We start from the raw sequence: 19165 nt of genomic DNA on the forward strand, positions 1-19165 counted from the left end.
TGGAAGGACTTTGTATATGTGTTATTCAGTGCTTACTAAATATTAAGTATATGTTCTTTTATTACTTTAAAAGAGCCTTAAAAGAGCATCTTCCATAACTTTAGTCTTCCCAAAACATCAACATATAATTCTGTATATTGACCAATATTTTGTAACTCTGTTTCTATGGTTAGGTTACTGATAATAATTTTATTATGCATTTTATATATCATGGAATAGACACCTACTTTATAGTTAAATGAAATTTTACATGTTATTGTCCACTTCAGCATTTTAAAACTTTCTCGAAATGAAATGTATTTAGAAAAGAGATGCATGTGAGAAATGTACCACAGGCAGCTATGCTAAGAACTATATCATACTGTTACAGGGACTGAGTACACAGAGTGGAGACATGTTGCCATAACTATACAAAGACAGAAAACTGTGAAACCCAAGCATCTTCTAAGCTCAGGTCCAATAAAGCATCAGGATTCGCATAAGCTTCACATTTCATCTTACTGTTCCTAGTTTTGGTAGAGAAGAAAGGGAAGGAAACTAATATCTGCTCCAGTCTACTGTGAGCCAGGCACTATTCTGGGTATTCTTTGCACGCTTCCCAATCTCTGTGGTGAAAGATGCTGGGCTCTCAATAGCCCCTTTTTAACTGATGGGGAAATGGGCTTAGAGAAGTCAAGTAGGTGCCCACAACTCAGCAGCTAATCAATGCTGGGTACGGCTGTCTGATGCTTCCCACTCAGACAATGGTCTTCAACAGCTGTCCCCTCTCACAAATCAGAGGGAGTCTCACCTATAATCGGTCGCTAAGGATCCCTAGGCCACAAGACAGTTTACTCTCAAAAGGGATGGAGGAGGAACCCCTACGGTAACAGCTCCTCAGGAGATGCTGATACCACCTGGCCCCCAGCTCCCTGCCTAGAACCCAGTCCTCACTTAACCGATCTTGCCCAGATAGCCAAGGATCTTCAGGAAAACTGAGGTACCGGGTAAAGTTGTACAGTGGCAGTGAGGTCATTGACTCTCAGGTCCAAGACCCTTCCTATTCTTCCACCCACATTCTTAACATTCGTTTACTGCCAAAGCAAGGTTCTGGTTCAGAATCATTCAGAAAATAAATGTGTATATACAAAGTACAAATATTTCACAAACATATTATATAATATTCATTAAAAAGATAAACAGTATTACTTTATGCATGAAAGACCAAAGTGTGAATGAAAGCGTACGAATTATCCCTATTCTGCAAAACTTACCCATGTGATTATTTAGTTTAACAACTACAAATAGTAAAAATAATTTAACACTGAAAATAGTGATGTTACACTTACCTTAGGCCATAGCAAGGCAGAGTGAAGAGCCTGAACAGTGCCAGGAACACTCTTAAAGGAAGCAGCGTGAACACATACAGAAACGCATCCAGGCACAGGAAGATCCCAAATACCATGAGCTGGATTTTAAAAGGAGAGAAGAAAACAACACATAAATAAACATTCTTTAAATAATTGTAGATCAAAATGTAAACAAGGAATTTCTGAACTTTGTGGGAAGTTCATTTCTTGTAACTTGTAACAAACTGATAGTCCTACTTGTGTATATGAGCCATATTTTAATGAAAAACCTTTTTCAAAGTGTAAATTTGTACTTCTTCTTCCAGAGCCTTTGGTTTACCACCCACAGAAGTCAATTACTCAAAAGACAAGTTGCCCTTGACCATGGCTATGAAAGATCTGATTCGGCTTTCTGAGTACTTCCTCAAATTTTAAAGATATTGTAGACAACTTTTAGATAAAGCTTTGTAACTGTAACTTTAATCTTTATAAATTTGCTATTTCCTGTTTATCAGAGTGCTTCATGGATGGGAAGAATTGGAATATCCATTGAGCTAAAATATGTAAATTGTTACTAATTTTAACACAATTTCGTGTGTATTTGAACTTGCTATATTCAGAAGGCATTATTCTTAATTGGAAGGGTAACTGCTAAGGTTTGTATCTCTCTCCCTTTCTTGTATACTTCAATCCTTCCTATTTTTTGTAACATTATGCACTTTTACCCATTAAATGTAGGACTATATTTCATAAGAGGAGGGTGTAGTCTTTTGATGGCGTGGAGAAGTTGCCACACCCAGGCCCCCAAACTCTGCAACTTTAAGAGCAGGGACTTTCATATGTCTGCACACAAACAAGACATGCTGCACATGCCCTCACACATGACACTCCATGTATCCTTAGTCAATGAACTGCTTACACAACTGTAGGAAATAGTTAACCATCACACTGTTGCTGGTAGAACTGCATCCCCTCCCTGCAAGTTCGTATGTTGAAGTCCTTGCCCTCAGTACCTCACAATGACTGCATTTAAAGATGGGGGTCTTGAAAGAGGTAGTTCAGTTAAAATGCATTCACGAGTAGGCCCTAATCCAGTATGACCAGTGTCCTTATTAGAAGAGGAAACGTTGACACAGACCGACACAGGGTGGGTGACACAAAGACACAGGCCAAGGAGAGAAGCTTCAGAAGAAATGAACCTGTGACACCTTGACCTTTGGGTCTGCAAACTGGAGCCAGACAGTTGGTGGTACTTTGGTACAGCAGCCCTTGCAAACTGTATCGCACCATTAGAAAGGAGATTTTATCAATTTTTTGCAAGATGTCTCAAAAATATATTTCCCCACCTATATACATATATACACATACCTGTATGTATATATGTGTGGATATATATATATTTATATCTTTTTAAAAAACAATTTAGACTTATGAACAACCAGGAAAGTACAATGTCAGTGCTCAGACCACCCTGTTCAGTCTCCTGACCACGACAGCTGTCAGAGTCGGTCACCCACTGTGGCCAGCACAGCCAGGGTTCTGCGCGCTGCCTGTTTTTCACCCTTACAAAGGAGAGCTGCAACAGGCTGAGCGCCGTCCGTGTGTAGCTGTGGTCACTGTCATGATCCCGTCCCTGGTCACTGAGAAGCCTCTCCATTTCAGTGTGCGTGTGTAAGGAAACAGCACGCTGGGAAGGAGTCAGCAGGTGTCTTTCTGATGACCTGACACCGGGGATGGACGCATTACTCATTCACCCAACATCCACGAAGCTGTTCACAGGACCAAGCCCACGCTCAGCCCAGCGCACAAAGCCAGGCGGGACCCGGGGAGGGGGCTCCTGCCCTAGTAAGCTTACTCAGGTTTCAGCAGAGACGCCAGCATGTGGGTAACAGACAGGGACGTGGTAACTGTGCTGCGGCAGAACTGCGGATGCAGGGAATAGCGGAGCCCTGGGGAGAAGATAGCCAGCCCAACTTGGGGAGACTCAGAAAAAGCCCCATATGAGAGGAGACCCTTTTAACATCTGAGATGAAGAACTACTGCCACATGGAGAGGGTGGACTGAATAGGAAGAGGAGGTGTGCGAGGTGGGGAGATGGGGAAGGAAGCTTGCCAGGCTCGGGAGGGAGCATGAGCAAGAGCACAGAGAAAGTAATGATGAAGACAACCTTTTCTTGCAGAATAAAAGTATAATCACCTTTCTTTGGCGTAGAGCAGTGGTTCTCAACCTTCCTAATGCCGCGACCCTTTAATACAGTTCCTCATGTTGTGGTGACCCCCAACCATAAAATTATTTTCGTTGCTACTTCATAACTGTAATTTTGCTACTGTTATGAATCGTAATGTAAATATCTGATATGCAGGATGTATTTTCATTGTTACAAATTGAACATAATTAAAGCATAGTGATTAATCACAAAAACAATATGTAATTATATATGTGTTTTCCAATGGGCTTAGGTGACCCCTGTGAAAGGGTCGTTCGACTCCCAAAGGGTCGTGACCCACAGGTTGAGAACCGCTGGCTTAGAGGAATTTGCATTAGTATTGTTTATGGTAAACAACAGTAACTAAAGTCTAAGGGGCCTTCCTTTCACATATTAAACCAGCCCAATAAACTCCGTGAGCCAGCAATCATCTCATACTGTGCCAACCTCGTAACTGGGAGCTGTCAATACCATAGATACATTAAAATGGAAGGGAAACAGTGGCTGAGACCTAAGAAACTGCAGCTGGGTGGAAAGAAACCATCCTTGGATGTTGGAATACACAGTACACAACCAATAGAAACTCCTTTCAGGGTTTATAAAAGCAGAGAAGTGACCCAACTACTGTATTCGTGCTCACCCACTATTTCACCAGGCATAGGGGAGACTGTCATTGTCTTTGCGCTAACTCATCTGTTTCCAGTTTGCCGAGTGTCATAAAAAATAGGCATTTAATGAATCAAACTTACAAAAGGCATGAAACTGTCACACATTTCTATTTACAGCTAGCTTTGAAAAGGTGTTAAGAATTAAAAGCTCCGAGTATATATTACTATTGGGAATAATGTGTACTTCCGTACCTTTGGGTCATTTGTGTGGCATCTTGATAAAATAGGCAATCACTATTTCATTTTATTTGAACCAAATAACCATAAAGTATTCAAGCAGTCTTAAGTAATATCTAAAGAAAATTCCCCTGAAATACACGAGGTGTGGCAAGAAAGTAATACAACAGTGTCATATGTCACCCTGTTTCCCTTTTGGTAAGCACAAAAATCTCTTGTCTTCCTTTAAGTGCCACTTGAAGTTTCAAAGTAAATGCCAGGTGTGGCTAAAGTCAAAGCAGCACAATGCTTGTGGAATATGCTTCCTTATATCACAACGAAAACCTGTTCTATTGGTTGACAGCCAGGCCTTGTCCCTCTCTGGTCCCACCTCCCTACTTCCGCTTCCTCTGGTGCTGCCACCACCCCCACCTCACCTAGTAAATGTGATCTCTCACTTGACAGTTATCTCACTTTTATGGGAAGGCCATAAAATAAATATTTCCTCTGTTTAGACTGACCATGATATAAGTAACAGAAAGTAGAAAACCAAGATACGGCAAAGAACTAAAGCAAAAGGAAAATGCCTCAACAAGAAATCACACGCTGGAGTTTTTGGCTTTTTCCGCTTTCCTGGGGACGGAAGACTCATTCTTTGGTTTGCTCCTCCTTTTTTCCTCTGTAGCAAACACTCAGTGTGCAGCTCTAATGTGGCAGAGACCGACAGATGTTCACTGTTTTAAGCGCAAACAGTCTTACTAAGAAGCTCAACACCCAAAGAAGAGGATTTAATTGCTGACCACAACTTAGTCATTAATACACTTTACACTGCAAGTCACTACACACACACACACACACACACACACACACACACTCAAACACCCAAAAGCAAACTTTCGCTAAAACAATACTTTTACTACATGAAATACAGATGAGTATTTTCTACTTCCTTTTAAAAAAACAATGCTGGTCTCATTAAACTCATGACCCACCAAAGGGTGAGAAGTCCTGTCTGAAAAGAGGTTCCAGGACGCGCAGGCGTGATGGAATTCAGTTCCCTCCCTGGTGGCCACACGCAGTGAAGACAGTCCCAAGTGGCCCTGAGGAGCTTTGCAGAAGCATCTGCACTGGCAACACTGCAAAGGCCTTTGTACAAAAATGCATGAAAAACAGGGATTTACAAATTGCAGAGATTCAATTTAAAATCTGTACTCAGAGTAAAGTTTTATAAGAATTTACGTGAAAAAATAATTGTTTCAAAATAACCTTCTGCTTAATTAATAAGGCAGTTCTTTTTTGTTCGCTTGTGTTTTTTTGGTTAATCCTCAACTGAGGATACTTTCCCATTGATTTTTTTAGAGAGAGGGAAAGACAGAGAGAAACATTGATGTGAGAGAAACCCATCGATTGGTTGCCTCCTGCATGAGCCCCTATCCATGGCCCGGGCCGGGGAGGAGCCTGCAACCAAGGTACGTGCCTTTGACCAGAATCAAACCTGAGACCTTTTGGTCCACAGGCCGACACTCTATTAACTGAGCCAAACCAGCTAGGGCAATAAGGTAGTTCTTGAGAGTCTTCTTTGGAATAAAAAAAAACAAAAGTGAAAACGAAGGGCAGAAATGGTCACTGGCCTTTCTGGGCCACAGGAGATATTGTCTGGAAGGACTTCAGAAGCCTTCTACGGGTAGCGGGCACCAGAGTACTAGGCACTGTGTGTGGGCTGTATGCACGGCCCCACCTCCACTCTGCAGACTCGAGAGCCTGCCCGAGTTCATGAACAGAAGAGGCAGGGCCAGACTTCAGTGGGTCTGCAGAAAGCTTGGCTTTGAAAACTGAAGTACTTTCCTAGTAATGACACCTGTCACTCTTCCTTCCAGCCTCAACCTTGCCACTGGATTTGACACCTTATATATTTTAAAAAAACAGCAATGTTAAGAAAAGCACAAAATGCCAATAATCCTATAACCCTGAAAGTCAATGGAAAACCCAGTTCTAGTGAAAATTTCCATAACCAGCTCTTACCACATTCACTTTGAACATCCTACTATTGCTTTTCATCATTTGAACAGTACTAGGCTCCAAAGAAATAAGTAAAAAGAACAGCCTCTCTCTTGCCCTAACCGGTTTGGCTCAGTGGATAGAGCGTCAGCCTGCAGACTCAAGGGTCCCAGGTTCAATTCCGGTCAAGGGCATGTGCCTTGGTTGCAGGCACATCACCAGTGGGGAGTGTGCAGAAGGCGGCTGATTGATGTTTCTCTCTCATCGATGTTTCTAACTCTCTATCCCTCTCCCTTCCTCTCTGTAAAAAATCAATAAAATAAAAAATAAAAAAAGAACAGCCTCTCTCTGTGGAGAATGGAGCAAGGCTTACCTTTTAAAACATCTATGTTTACCTTTCGGACAAAAATGTCTTTAATGCCCTTTGAAATTTTAAAATAAATGAAGTGTTATATCTAAAAGTAAGACAGCACAACGATTCTGAAATAGGCCTCTTGGAATCTGACAAACCACCTCCTGGCGATTCTGAATACCATCTTGCCACTATGACCCCAGCTGCCACCGGCTAGTGGAGGACACGCCAGCCAAGGACGCTCCCCGGCTGGTCTGGAGTGTCAGTTGGCAAGAAGCAGTAAAGTGGGAAGGGGCCTTTCCCACCCTTCCCCTGGTCTCACTTTCTGTAAAGCTCAGTTCTACAATGGGAGGATGAAAGGCCACCAGGAAGGACATCTTCCCCAGGGAATGCACAAGCCAGTGAGCTGGACACAGACCAGCGGTCAGAGCCTGATGAATGATGTGCCCTAGAGCACTGGCCAAGAGAGTAGTCTGCATGGGGTGTGGTGCGAGTGGAGGGTGGCAGGGGATAGTGCACGCAGGGAAGGGGAATGGAGTCAGCAAAGGTCTCCCACAGAGGAGACAAGATGGCACTGGATTTTGCCAGGTCAGTAAGGAGGAACAGACTTCCCAGCAAAGAGAAGAGTGTGCACAGGTGCAATGTGAGTGGGTGGCTGTGTGGCCAGAAGGTAATCATTATACAAGAGGGATAGAAATCACCTTCAGTTAATTACTAAGGAGCGCCACTCTTTGCTCTACGTTCCAGAAGTCCTCAACAAGCCGACATGCAAGGATTCATGATTAGAAGAGTGTGAAGGAGAACGAGCGATCAATAAGAAAGTTTACAAGTGACTGACTTTGAAAGCAATGATGGCAGATTCAAGGCTGTCCCTATAATACAACAGTTTTATCACCTGAATTAAAAAATTCATGTCCCCAGGAAGTTTATACTCTAGGCCAGCGGTTCTCAACCTGTAGGTCGCGACCCCTTTGGGGGTCGAACGACCCTTTCAGAGGAGTCGCCTAAGACCATCGGAAAACACATATATAATTACATATTGTTTTTGTGATGAATCACTATGCTTTAATTATGTTCAATTTGTAACAATGAAATTGGGGGTCACCACAACATGAGGAACTGTATTAAAGGGTTGCGGCATTAGGAAGGTTGAGAACCACTGCTCTAGGCGATGATGAACAAAGGGATTACCTCGAGCCAGGTACTTTTATGATAGGCCAGGTTACAAAAACATATGTAACCATGGAAAACAAAGTAATGTTGATAAAAGACTTGACAATAATTACAACTTATATCTGACATATATTTAACACAAAAAATCAATTTAAGATGTTAATATGTGGAAAAACTATTATGGGGCCAAAAAACTACTTTTCCTCCCACCTTCTAAGTTCTTCTGGCTGATTCAAATTGACAGAGGCAGATTAACAGGAGAAAATGTATGTTCATCCTGAATGTATATGCTGGGGGGTGGGGGGTGGGGGCGGTGTGGATGTTTCGCAGGATATGAGACCTGAAATGGACTGGGGAGTTTAGGTTTAGAGACCACTATGGACAAAGGAGAAAGGGAGCAGAAGCCTGAGATTTCAAAGGAAACAAGCATTTTACAAGTAGCTGAGGAAGAGTGGGGCACATGTGTTGGGCAAATTCTTGCGAGGCAACCCAGAAACAATGGGGGTAGAGGGGATGTCTATCTACCAGGCCCCTGCCTGCAGCCTTCCTACCTACTGCTAAGGTGACGGTGTTGCGATTTCCTTCCTGGAACAGGCCTTTTCATCTGAATCTCTTAGGCAGGAAAGGAGGAAAGCCATAGGTTCTTTCTGAGTCTTCTGTTTTTGAATAATCAGCTTAAAACCAATATCCCAAAAGGGACAATTTTGGGGTGGCAAAATTCTGGTCCCCTTCACTATGCACATGAAAGGTCCTGAGATTTTCTTGCTCCTCTTAATTCCAATCCACATCTGAATACAGTTATCTTGTAAGCACTGGACCCACATTAATTTATTTAATCCTCCCAACAACCCTGGAGGCAAGGAGCATTCCTTGGTGTGTGGCAGGGACAGGCAGGGCTGTGCGCTCCTGCTGAGAGGTTGGAGCGGGCAGGAGGCTGGCTGTGCTCTCGGGACCCCATGGCACGTCTGAGTCTCACTAAGGACGCGAGGTCTTTACTGTAGCTGCCATCACAGGCACACGTCTCCTTTTCAGGGAGCAGCAGCAAGGAGCACTAAGGCAGACTGAGTGCAAGCAGGAACAACAGCCAAGGACAATAACACAGTTTGAGTGACAGCTCACAATGGTCTGATACAGCAAATGGAGAGAGAGGGAAATAGATTTAAGACTGTTTTCAAAGCTGAAGTGACAGAAGTAAGTTACTGATTCAAAAATAGAAACATCACCCCACAGTGCCAAGTTCACAAACTGTCCTTTAAACATATCAGTGAATGGGGTGGAAGTCACGGCTGGCTGGCCCAGAACCATCTGATGAGTCCTATGTGCCCAGTAGGTAGCAGGGCCTACACTAGGCCAAGGAGGCCCTGGATGCCCCGAGACACTCCCCTATCACCTTTAAACCCGCTTCTGGAGGGGGCTTCTTGTGCTGCTGCCACTGGCCCTGTGCCCTGGCTGCAGGAGGAATATGGAAGCTGCTGTCACCACCTCTACCAGCAGGGGGCGCCAAGCCTCCGAGGGGAAGGGAGGACTACCAGACAAGGCGGTTGAGAGGGTGAGCTGCGAGGTCCCCACCCTTTCCTGCTTCTCAGCAGCTGTGTGGCAGGACATCCGAGTCAGGGTGTGTAACAAAAGAGGGCCGCACCATGGGAAGAACTTAGAGGGACGGTGCCCCCAAACGTGTTTTCATGAAATTAGAAACCGAGCAGGATGCCCAGCGTCTCTGCCACCAGCGTGGGTCTGAGTAAGCCCTTTATTCGTTTCACAAGGAAATCCAAGGGCTGTTTACTGAACCAGGGTGAGACAATGGCCATGACTACTTTCTTAACACATACCTCCCAGTGAGAAACAACAAAAAGGCTTTATATGACATTGTCATTAAATCCATTAGTTTGAAAGGAACTTTTACAATTATTTTTCCTAAACGTTATCTTCTCTGACCCTCAAACAAGCAGAACGAAGTTCCTTCACTTTTATGTGACACCGCTTTCTGGGGTCTCTCCATGCTCCCCATTTCTCCTGTTTCTCATATGCAATCATCAGCCCTTCTGAGATGACTTAGTTCAACCTTCTAACTTTAGATGAAGTCAAAGCAAAGGAGGTTCCAGCCTCGACTGGATCACTTGGCTATGCCCTGCAGACCTGAGATGGGAAGCGAAGGGTATTGAATCTTTACCGCAAATACTCCCGTGTGACACTAACCTTTCTCTCTTTCAATAATAATAACAGCCTGTGCCTAAAAACAATATTCTATACCGACAGCAATACCTATATCTTCAATCTGACAAACTTAAAGTTAAAAATAAAAATTCACTAGATTCTTAAGACAGCTAGTCGCATTTAAAGACTAATTAGCTGAATTCAATTTTAAAAAGTGTATTAAGTAACTATAATATACAAAGCATAGTAGCAATAAGGGATTGCCAAAAAGCATAGAATTACAATGTAAAAAAAAATTCAAAAATGTATTTTAACTTTTATGACAGGCAAGGCTACATAAACACACATAACCACAGAAAATAAGTAATTCTGAGAAAAGGCTTTGTATTAATCACAACCTACACCTGACATATAATTAACATGAGGAATAAATTTCTTAAAGGTAAATCAATCAATGGATTTTCATTTGAAGAAGGATACGCACATGGTGAGATCTTGAGATCTCCTTGCTTCTTGTACTTCTAATCCATGTTGAACACTGCTATACTAATTTTTCAGAAGCATAGCTCTGAGAGGTGGCTAATCCGATTACCACCCTCAATCCGTTCTTTTGTTGGCAAAGCAGAGCACTTACTGTCCTTGTCACCCATGCAGCGGGGGACGAGTGTATAACTCAGCTTGGCCAGTAAGATACAAGCAGAAGGAAGTCTGCTGGGCACTGCTGGGAAAGCTTTTAATTCTTTATAAAAGGAACAGTCAGAGAGGGGACTGTCCATCTCTTCTTTCTGCTTATCATGCAGATGTGATGCCTGAGGCTGCAACGAGCAAGAGGACCAAAAGCCAATTTGCCAACGATGGCAAAATACTGGTAGAGGGATCAAAAAGATTTGGTCCATGCTGGCTTCATTAATCTACTGGACCAATTGAGACCTCCTTCCTTGAGACTTGCTAAAAAAAAAAAAAATCTTATTTATTTAAGCCACAGTTGGGTATCCTATTACATACATAGCTAACTGTTAGTATTCTGTTTTATACACAGCTCAAAGTACGTCAAAGAAATCTATTTTAGCCCTAACCGGTTTGGCTCAGTGGAAAGAGCGTCAGCCTGCGGACTGCAGGGTTCCAGGTTCGATTCCGGTCAAGGGCATGTACCTTGGTTGCGGGCACATCCCCAGTGGGGAGTGTGCAGGAGGCAGCTGATCGATGTTTCTCTCTCATCGATGTTTCTAACTCTCTCTCTCTCTCTTCCTCTCTGTAAAAAAAAAAAAAAGAAAGAAAGAAACCTATTTTAACAGTCCTACCAAAGCCAGCCTAAACTCCTTTGCTTCACCAGCCTGGATCCAGACTGTCCTTCCAGTGTACCTGTCATTTCCTGTGTGTACCTCACAGATCCCCTCCCCCCCCCCCCCCCCCACACACACATTCATAGGCCCTACAATGCACAGACAAAATCTACCTCTTTTTTCTCATCACCTTGCAAATTACCTTCACAAGTCCTTCCTCACTGTAAAAGTACCTGGAACATAGTAAGTATTCAAAACAAAGACCGGGAAAATAAACAAATAAATGAATAAGTGATCTATTATTTCTCTACATTAGCATTTATATACATGAGGCAATTTTAGAAAATACTGTGATTTTTTTTTTTTTTTTACCGTTTGCTGCAACTTTAGATTCATACAGATGACAAAATTAGCCCTTGGACAAAAATCTGGGATTTTTTTACATTAGTAAACAGGTTCAGTAAGAGATATTGATCTTTCTCTTCGCTTGAAAGTACAAACGTTAGTTACATGTTTTATAGTACCATGCGTGCAACCCTTGTGGAAGCAAAGCGCTCTGTAATCAAGTGTCTCTCCCTCCAAAGGTTAGGAGAAAATGTCATAACGTTTACCGAAAACAAGAACAAAAATGAGTAAGGTGTTATGTATTAGAATAGACAATGCAACCACAAAGGAAACCAATAAACATAATTTAGATTAACATGAATGTCTAGATATTCTCCCAGCTCTTATAAAGAAAGCCCGAGGTGAAACACTACTCATAGAAAATAAGGGCCACAGGGATATCATTCATGGTTAGGAGAGATATTTAAGCCTGAAGTTAAACTGAAATCTACCTCCACTCTAGGTTTCCCTTAGTCTTAGAAGTGAAGAATGCCTTGAACTGAAATGTCTGACTTCCTTTCCTGCATTTTAAACAACAAAGCTTCTAGAGTGTTGCTCTAAGAGACTAAATCAAATTTTCCCAAATAGGCCTAACACCAACACCCTCCTTCACGGGAAGCAGGGTTAGAACGTTATGACAACTGTGCATGAACAGTATTAATTCAACTTTCCTGACATTCTACATTTTACATACATACAAATGAAACCAAAGTTTCACACACACACACACAAAAAATACCCTTAGTATAGGCAATGTGCTCTAATGCTTCTATTCTTTTCTTTAAAAAAAAATCCATACATATAGGTTACCCATCAGTGATTCTGTCATGGATTACAGTTTGAAAAACACTGATTTATACTTTAGTCTTATCAAGACCTGTAGGCATTTTCCCCAGAAGACAACTTAATACTCACAATAAACAAACATGAAACGCTTATAAGTTTCTATGAGAAATCTACTAAAAAACTTGCTTGTTATTTCAATGTTACCAATAAAGAAGAGAGAATGATGTGTATTGAACTGCCTCTGATGAGGTAATAGAATTATAAAGGGATGCTGTCACTGCTCATTATTTGTGTCACAGGAGGGGTAAGACAGGGTCAGACAGACAGACACCTCCCCGCTCTGAAGCAGTCCCCTGGGTGTGTCCCTGGCCTGGCTGTGGCTACAGGCAAATCCCTCTGTGTTCTCCCCAGAGAAGAACGGAGTCCAGATCTGCTCCACCAGGTGGAAGAAAGCACTTCCCTGCAGAAAGCAGGTGGGTAAACTGTCTGTGGCTGGACAACGGACCAACGTTGTCCTGACAAGAACATGGCCCCAGCAGACCCTCCCTCCAGCGGCCTCTGCAGTATGTCCACACATTTCCACCTCACAGCTTACTACTAGAGGAAAGAAGTGAGCTTTGAAAAGCAAGTTTTTTAAAGTGTTCTAAGAAAGATCCAAGAATTAGTTTAATCTTTCTTTTTGCAAGCATAAGAAACATTACCCTCCACCCCTAAGAAAATCTTACATAAACTCCAATATACAGAACGAAGGCGCTGCTGCAAGAGGAGGCTGCTGCAGAGCGCGCCCCGCATACCCCTTCACCTCCCTTCTCATCCTCCAAGCCCTCGGCTCCCCGGGGGACCCTAGAACTCCCTAGAACAAATAAACCAAGCACATTCACTGATGCTGACCTAGGGTAACACAGAACTGCACTGTCGTGTGTTCTCTCCCAAAATCTTTGCTGTTCCCTAGCTCTCCAATCTTCCTAACACAGAACTTCCTAAAACTTCAGCATGTGACATGCCACCAAGAACCTATGTGAAGCAACATTTCTCAAGTTGTCACTCTACGCCTGACTCATCCTTCTACCCAATTGATGGACAGTCATAAAAAAAAGAGCATCAGCCAAACCAGCTGACCCTCACTTCTCACTGTCTACCACACCTCTTGCCATTATAATATGTGATAAAACAAACCAACAACACTCTTCTGACAGCCACTGGAACAGATAATATGGTTCTAAGGAAGTGACTGAAATATTTTAAGTTGTATCTAAATATATAAAAGCCTAATATGCAAAGTGTCCCCTCCAGAGTTCAACTTGAGACGTGGAGTTCAATCACTCGCTACGATGTGTGCTGACCACCAGGGGGTGGTGTGGAATGAAGGAAGGCCCAGCCGGCAGCTGGCTGTCACTAGGGACCCTACCCGTGCACAAATTTCGTGCACTGGGCCTCTAGTGTTACTATAAAACTATGAAAACATGTTTTAATATAGCTAAAGCTAAATTATTTCTTCTTTCTTTCTAGCAAGAAATGTGGAAGTGCTCAGAGTCGCCAACTCTAGCAATGTAGAGGAGAGGAGCTTCCTGCCACATCTGACTGGTCTAGACAGACTGAGACACAATCGAGGGAACATGGTGTGTGTAGACATGGAGCTGTTATAACTATGCCAACCTATGATGTGATATTCTCTGTGATGAAGGCAAAATGAACCACCTTTTTCTTGAAGAGACTATAATTTATGTTTTTAAATATGAAGGCTGTCTGAGAAACTAAAACCTTAAAGAAGGCTGACATTAAATAATTTATTGTGCTGAGTGGAAAAAAGAACTGTTTCTAACAAAACAAAATTGAAGAGAACTAACAGAATAAGTGGAGATTAATTCCTTGGAAAAGGTTATTTGGATGGGACACACATGGAAATAGTATAAGTTTACTAAGAAACAAAGTTAAGAATCATTGGATCTCACACTAAAAATATATTCTTTAAAGCCTCTTTCTTTATCCTACTCCCCCAATATATTTAATTATTTCCAAATATTTAAAAACTCAACTCAAACTGTTCACTATTTTTTTTGTATGATTAGCACATTGACATAACTTTCAAAATGATGTCTGGTAATAGAAAAAAAAGGTACCTTTTCCAATTCTCTTGGTATTCGCATACAAGTGTACGCTCTTTCTCTTCTTTCTGTGTACTTGGCCTCATTATGTTCAAGGAAGTACCCTCTTGTTAGTTCAGCACTGAGGAACCTCAACAATGAAAGCTCTACAGGAAAAGAAAATGACACAAAACAAAAGAACAGTATTTATCAAGGAACTTATATGCTAGCTGGGGCCATAGGTAATACATATATAAAACAACGATGAAAGAATAAAACAAAGTCATCTATAATTCTGTGCCCAAAACTGAACTATACATAAATCATTAGCAAAGACTGCTGAGAAAACTGCTGCTCGGTGTGGTATAAACTGAAAAGTCCACAGGAATACAGAAGAGACAATTACTATGAGCCAGAATAGTCTGAAAAGTGTTTTGCAAGAGCCCAATCCTGTGTCTTATAGGTTACACAGAACTATGAAGACAGGTAAGAGTACAGTCAAAATATATATTTTATATATAAAGGAAGTCAAGTCATCTAACAGGCATTGCTTCAGTCCAAGAACTATCCTGGGTGAACTACATGGATACTAGTGTAACCTCAGCTTCAGAGATCCTGCAAAAGTGTCCATCAATTGCTAGGTGAAGGCTTACACAGGATGCTACCCATGGTGCAGGGGAGGAAGAAGCTCCCCCTACCCCCAGGTTCTATCAGCTGGTCTACTGATCTAATAAACAGGAGGCAGATTAGTAAGAGAAAGTGACCAAATTCAATTACATACACATGTGTGGGAACCCCCGCATACATGAGAGGTTCAGAGACGAAAAGGGAAAATAGGGTATACATGACATTCTGAGCTAGGCTTCAGAAGCTAGCTGCCCGAGTTCAGTAATTATGAGTTTGCCCTGCCATGTACATAGGTAAAAAAGTTACTTCTGGTGGTAACTCATATCATGGGCCAGGTCACTAATTTAAATTCTTCTAGATCAGTGGTTCTCAACCTTCTGGACCTTTAAATACAGTTCCTCATGTTGTGACCCAACCATAAAATTATTTTCGTTGCTACTTCATAACTATAATGTTGCTACTGTGATGAATCGTAATGTAAATATCTAATATGCAGGATGGTCTTAGGCAACCCCTGTGAAAGGGTCGTTCGACCGCCAAAGGGGTCGCGACCCACAGGTTGAGAACCGCTGTTCTAGATATTTGGGTGGGGGTGGGGGTAGGGGTGGCAGAAGTTTCCATTGAGCCCACAGGATCTTGGCTGCCTTTAGCCCAGAATAATCCGCATCCCACTGAGGCACATCTTGGGCTGGCTCGTACCAAACCCCTACAATAGTCAGTCATACCAAGCAGGACTTCAACCAGATCTGAAAGACCTCCCTTTCCCTGGCTCTTTAATTTGCCACCTGTTTCCTGTCCGTCCACAGCTAACACAGCCCAGTCTTCTCGCCTCCGATGAGGACAGTCAGGCCAGGGGAGGCTGGGATTTCCCACTTGGCCACAGCTGACCGACTAGAGACAAGAAGCCAAGCTGGTAATGCTTGATCTCAGCTATTTCCATCCTGTCACACTCCCTCCCGGCCCGTCGCCTCCTGGACCTCTCAGCACCCGACTCCACGGACATTCCCACGCCTTCTCCTGGGGAGGCCCAACTCTGCCAGAACTCAGGATACCAAAGGTTTCAAACTGCCCTCCCTGCTCTGAGCTGGCCTCTGGTCCTCCCACCAAATGCAGCAGTGGTGTCCCCTCCCGAAAATTACAACTAGAGGAGGTGATTTCGTGTCTGGTTTTCTACTTAAGGAGTTGCATCCTATGTAAGGTCTGCATGCACTTAGAGTCAAAAAGACCCTTGCAAAGCCCCTAGGAAGACTCAGAGGCAGGCCTACTATGTCGACGGGCCTAAGATAGCTTACTTCCTCCAGCACGGGAACTGATGGCTAGTTCTTCAGGCATCAAGTCAGGTGGCTTGCTTATGTTTAGATATTATCCCTCCCCCACCCCCAAGTATTACACACACACACACACACACACACACACACACACACACACATATTTCTTTAAATACTGGCTTCATAATCTGTTTGAAAGTTGGTGATACCATGAAAAGGCCCAGCGCAGGATCCTCAGAGGCCCCGGGCATCAGACCCTCAGCATGCGTACAGCTGAAGCCATGGACAACCAGACATCCCATGAAAAGGCCATGTATGCCCAGGTCCATGTGGAGTAAAACTTTTGGTGAGGAACTTTCTAATCTGTTGTTGGCTGGCTAAAACCAGAACAAGATCTGCTGCCTGAAGGGGAGGATAAGAAAGGCTTCTGAGCTACGAACAAGAACAGCCAAAACTGGTGAAAGAGCAAAAATTATACCCACACTCCATTCGGTCAGATTTCCAATCAAAAAGAAAGACTGTCCTGATTGGTTCGTATCGATAAGTACTGGGTGTTTCATGTAAAAACCGAGAAGCAATGGGACACAGAGAACAGAAGAGACGGCACCTGCACACGCTGTCCCAGGTGCCAGTGAGCTCTGAGTCAGGGCATGGAAATCCAAGCAGCCTCTGCCCCGGGACAGGTGTCCCCACTCCTCCCCGTGGCAGACTTTTCTGTCCTAAGGCTCTTTGGCGGCTCCTCCTCATCATCATCACCCTTAAGTATTTGCTGGTGGGCGCTCCATTCGCTACACCCAACATGAGTCCCAGTAACACGCTGGCATCCTTTCAGGCTGGTTTTCTCTGATGCGTCCTCAGTTACCTTCTCTCTTTTTCTTTTCTTTTCCCCTATATACACGCTCCGGGGACAGTCTGAGGTTTTAACCATCATCTCAGTCCTAAAGTCACCATTTCTTTAGCTCTGACTCCTGAGCCTGGACCCATGTTTCCAATCGGTCCTGGGCAGCTCCGCCTGGAAGTCCACTCTCCTTTACCCTGCAAAACGGAGCCAGGACCCTCCCCACTGCTCCCCTGCCTACAGTCCTACTTTAGCTCATGGCACCAGCAGGCAGCTCTACGCTAGAAGCTGACGATGCCTCGGCCTCTCTCCTCTCACCAAGCCCTGCTGATTCTTGCTCTGAAACACTGAACTTCCCCTCCTTTCCACACTCCAGCTTCATTTGTCCTCATCCTCTCTCTCCATGTTACTGCAAGAGCTTCCTAATGCGTGCCCATCTTCCCAAATACCCCCCTTCAGCCCTGACTTGGCCTAGCAGCAAGTCAGCAGGCTCACTCACCAGGGACAGCCTTCGCGCCTGGCTCTCTGGCTCCTCATTACCTCTAGGTAAGGTCCCACACCTCAGCGAGGACACCAGATCCCTTACAACTTGGCCCCTGGCTATCTTTTCAGCCGTGCCTCACACCTGCGCACCCTGAATCTCTAGGTCACAAATCTCCAGTTACACCACTTTTCATTTCTTGAAAACATGTCAGTTGGCTCCCACTCTCCGTTGGCCTGAGATTTCCTCCCAGTTTCCTACAGGTGAACAGGCACGGCCACGCCTGCTCTGTGAGGATGCTCCCGAGTCGCCAGGTGAACCATCCTACCCCACTCGGTGCCCAGGCACCACCCTTGCCTGTGCTTCCCTGCGCCCTGTTATACTCATTTTCCTGTCTGGCTTTCTCCCTTACTTTTACATCCTCGGGGCATAGCACGTAATAGGTGCTCAACAAAGGCTTTGCTAAAATAACATGTAGATCAGAGAAGAGGAAGGCAAGCCACAGAGATGCATGGCAGAGAACAGAAACAAAATTGGAAATCAGAAATGGCAAAGGCCGAGATACCAGATCCTCAAGAAGAGCGCTAGTGACCAAGACAGAGCTGTTCTGAGAAAAGGGGGGGGGGGGGAATAGGCAGGGAAAGCGTGGAAAGCTCCTGGTGCCTCTCTGGACACAGCAGCCATTGAAGATGAGGAGCTTCTCCTCTGTGTCTAAGTGACTGTCAAGGTGACCTGACAGGTACCTGAACCTCCACCCATAAAGGGCAGTTGCCATGACGCTGTCACAGGCAGTGAGGGCCCTGGGGTGCGGCAGGTGAAACTGCATTATCCACAGTAGGTGCAGGGAGGGACGCTGGGAAGTCACCAGTATGTCAGCCACATCAAGGAGATATAGAAACGGGTTATCGCACAATTTTCAATCTAAAAAAGCAAATTACATTCAAAGACTGAGACAACTATACCCTTGTTCATTCAGAAATTCTCCTCCACATGATGTTTCCCCTGAGGACGGCAGCTGCCTGAGGCTTTAGAAGCGTTTTGTTATGATCCACCGGAACCACCAGGGGACCAAAGCCAGAGGCAGGGTCGTGGCGCCAGCTCTGGGCACACTTGTCCTGGGACCCTCCTCAAGCCTCAGAGCGGAAACCGAGGCTGAGAGCAGCTTACGCCTGCCACCTGCCTGCCTTTCACACCGGGGGTGAAGGGCTGAGAGAGGGTTTACGTGAAAGCATATGAGAATCACAAAGCATGACACAATGTCTTGAACCACTTACTATTAATTTCACAAGACCTGTACATTAACCAATTCTAGCTGGTGGTTACCTAATGTTTACTGATGCTACTTCTGCAATCCTGTTTCCATGGATAAAAGGTAATCT

At 43.9% G+C, this 19165-nt stretch overlaps 1 protein-coding gene across 2 annotated transcripts in view; it reads right to left on the bottom strand.

Annotated features, from left to right (window-relative positions):
- Positions 1–18946, bottom strand: part of TAPT1 (transmembrane anterior posterior transformation 1) — a 47011-nt gene extending 28065 nt beyond the window's left edge. Inside the window, exons 1-3 of one of the 2 annotated variants that reach the window (XM_006775836.2) lie at positions 18749–18946; positions 14609–14739; positions 1329–1447 (exon numbers count right to left, since the gene is read on the bottom strand). In XM_006775836.2, the coding sequence (XP_006775899.2) occupies positions 1329–1447; positions 14609–14739; positions 18749–18758 (260 nt within the window). In that variant the 5' untranslated portion in view covers positions 18759–18946. Of the gene's footprint in view, positions 1–1328; positions 1448–14608; positions 14740–18748 lie in introns of those variants that run through there. The other variant, XM_006775837.2, reaches the window with a different exon arrangement.
- Between the last annotated feature and the right edge of the window lie 219 nt (positions 18947–19165).

The sequence above is a fragment of the Myotis davidii genome, unplaced genomic scaffold (genome assembly GCF_000327345.1).
Source record: "Myotis davidii unplaced genomic scaffold, ASM32734v1 scaffold204, whole genome shotgun sequence".
In the NCBI taxonomy this organism is placed as follows: Eukaryota; Metazoa; Chordata; class Mammalia; order Chiroptera; family Vespertilionidae; genus Myotis; species Myotis davidii.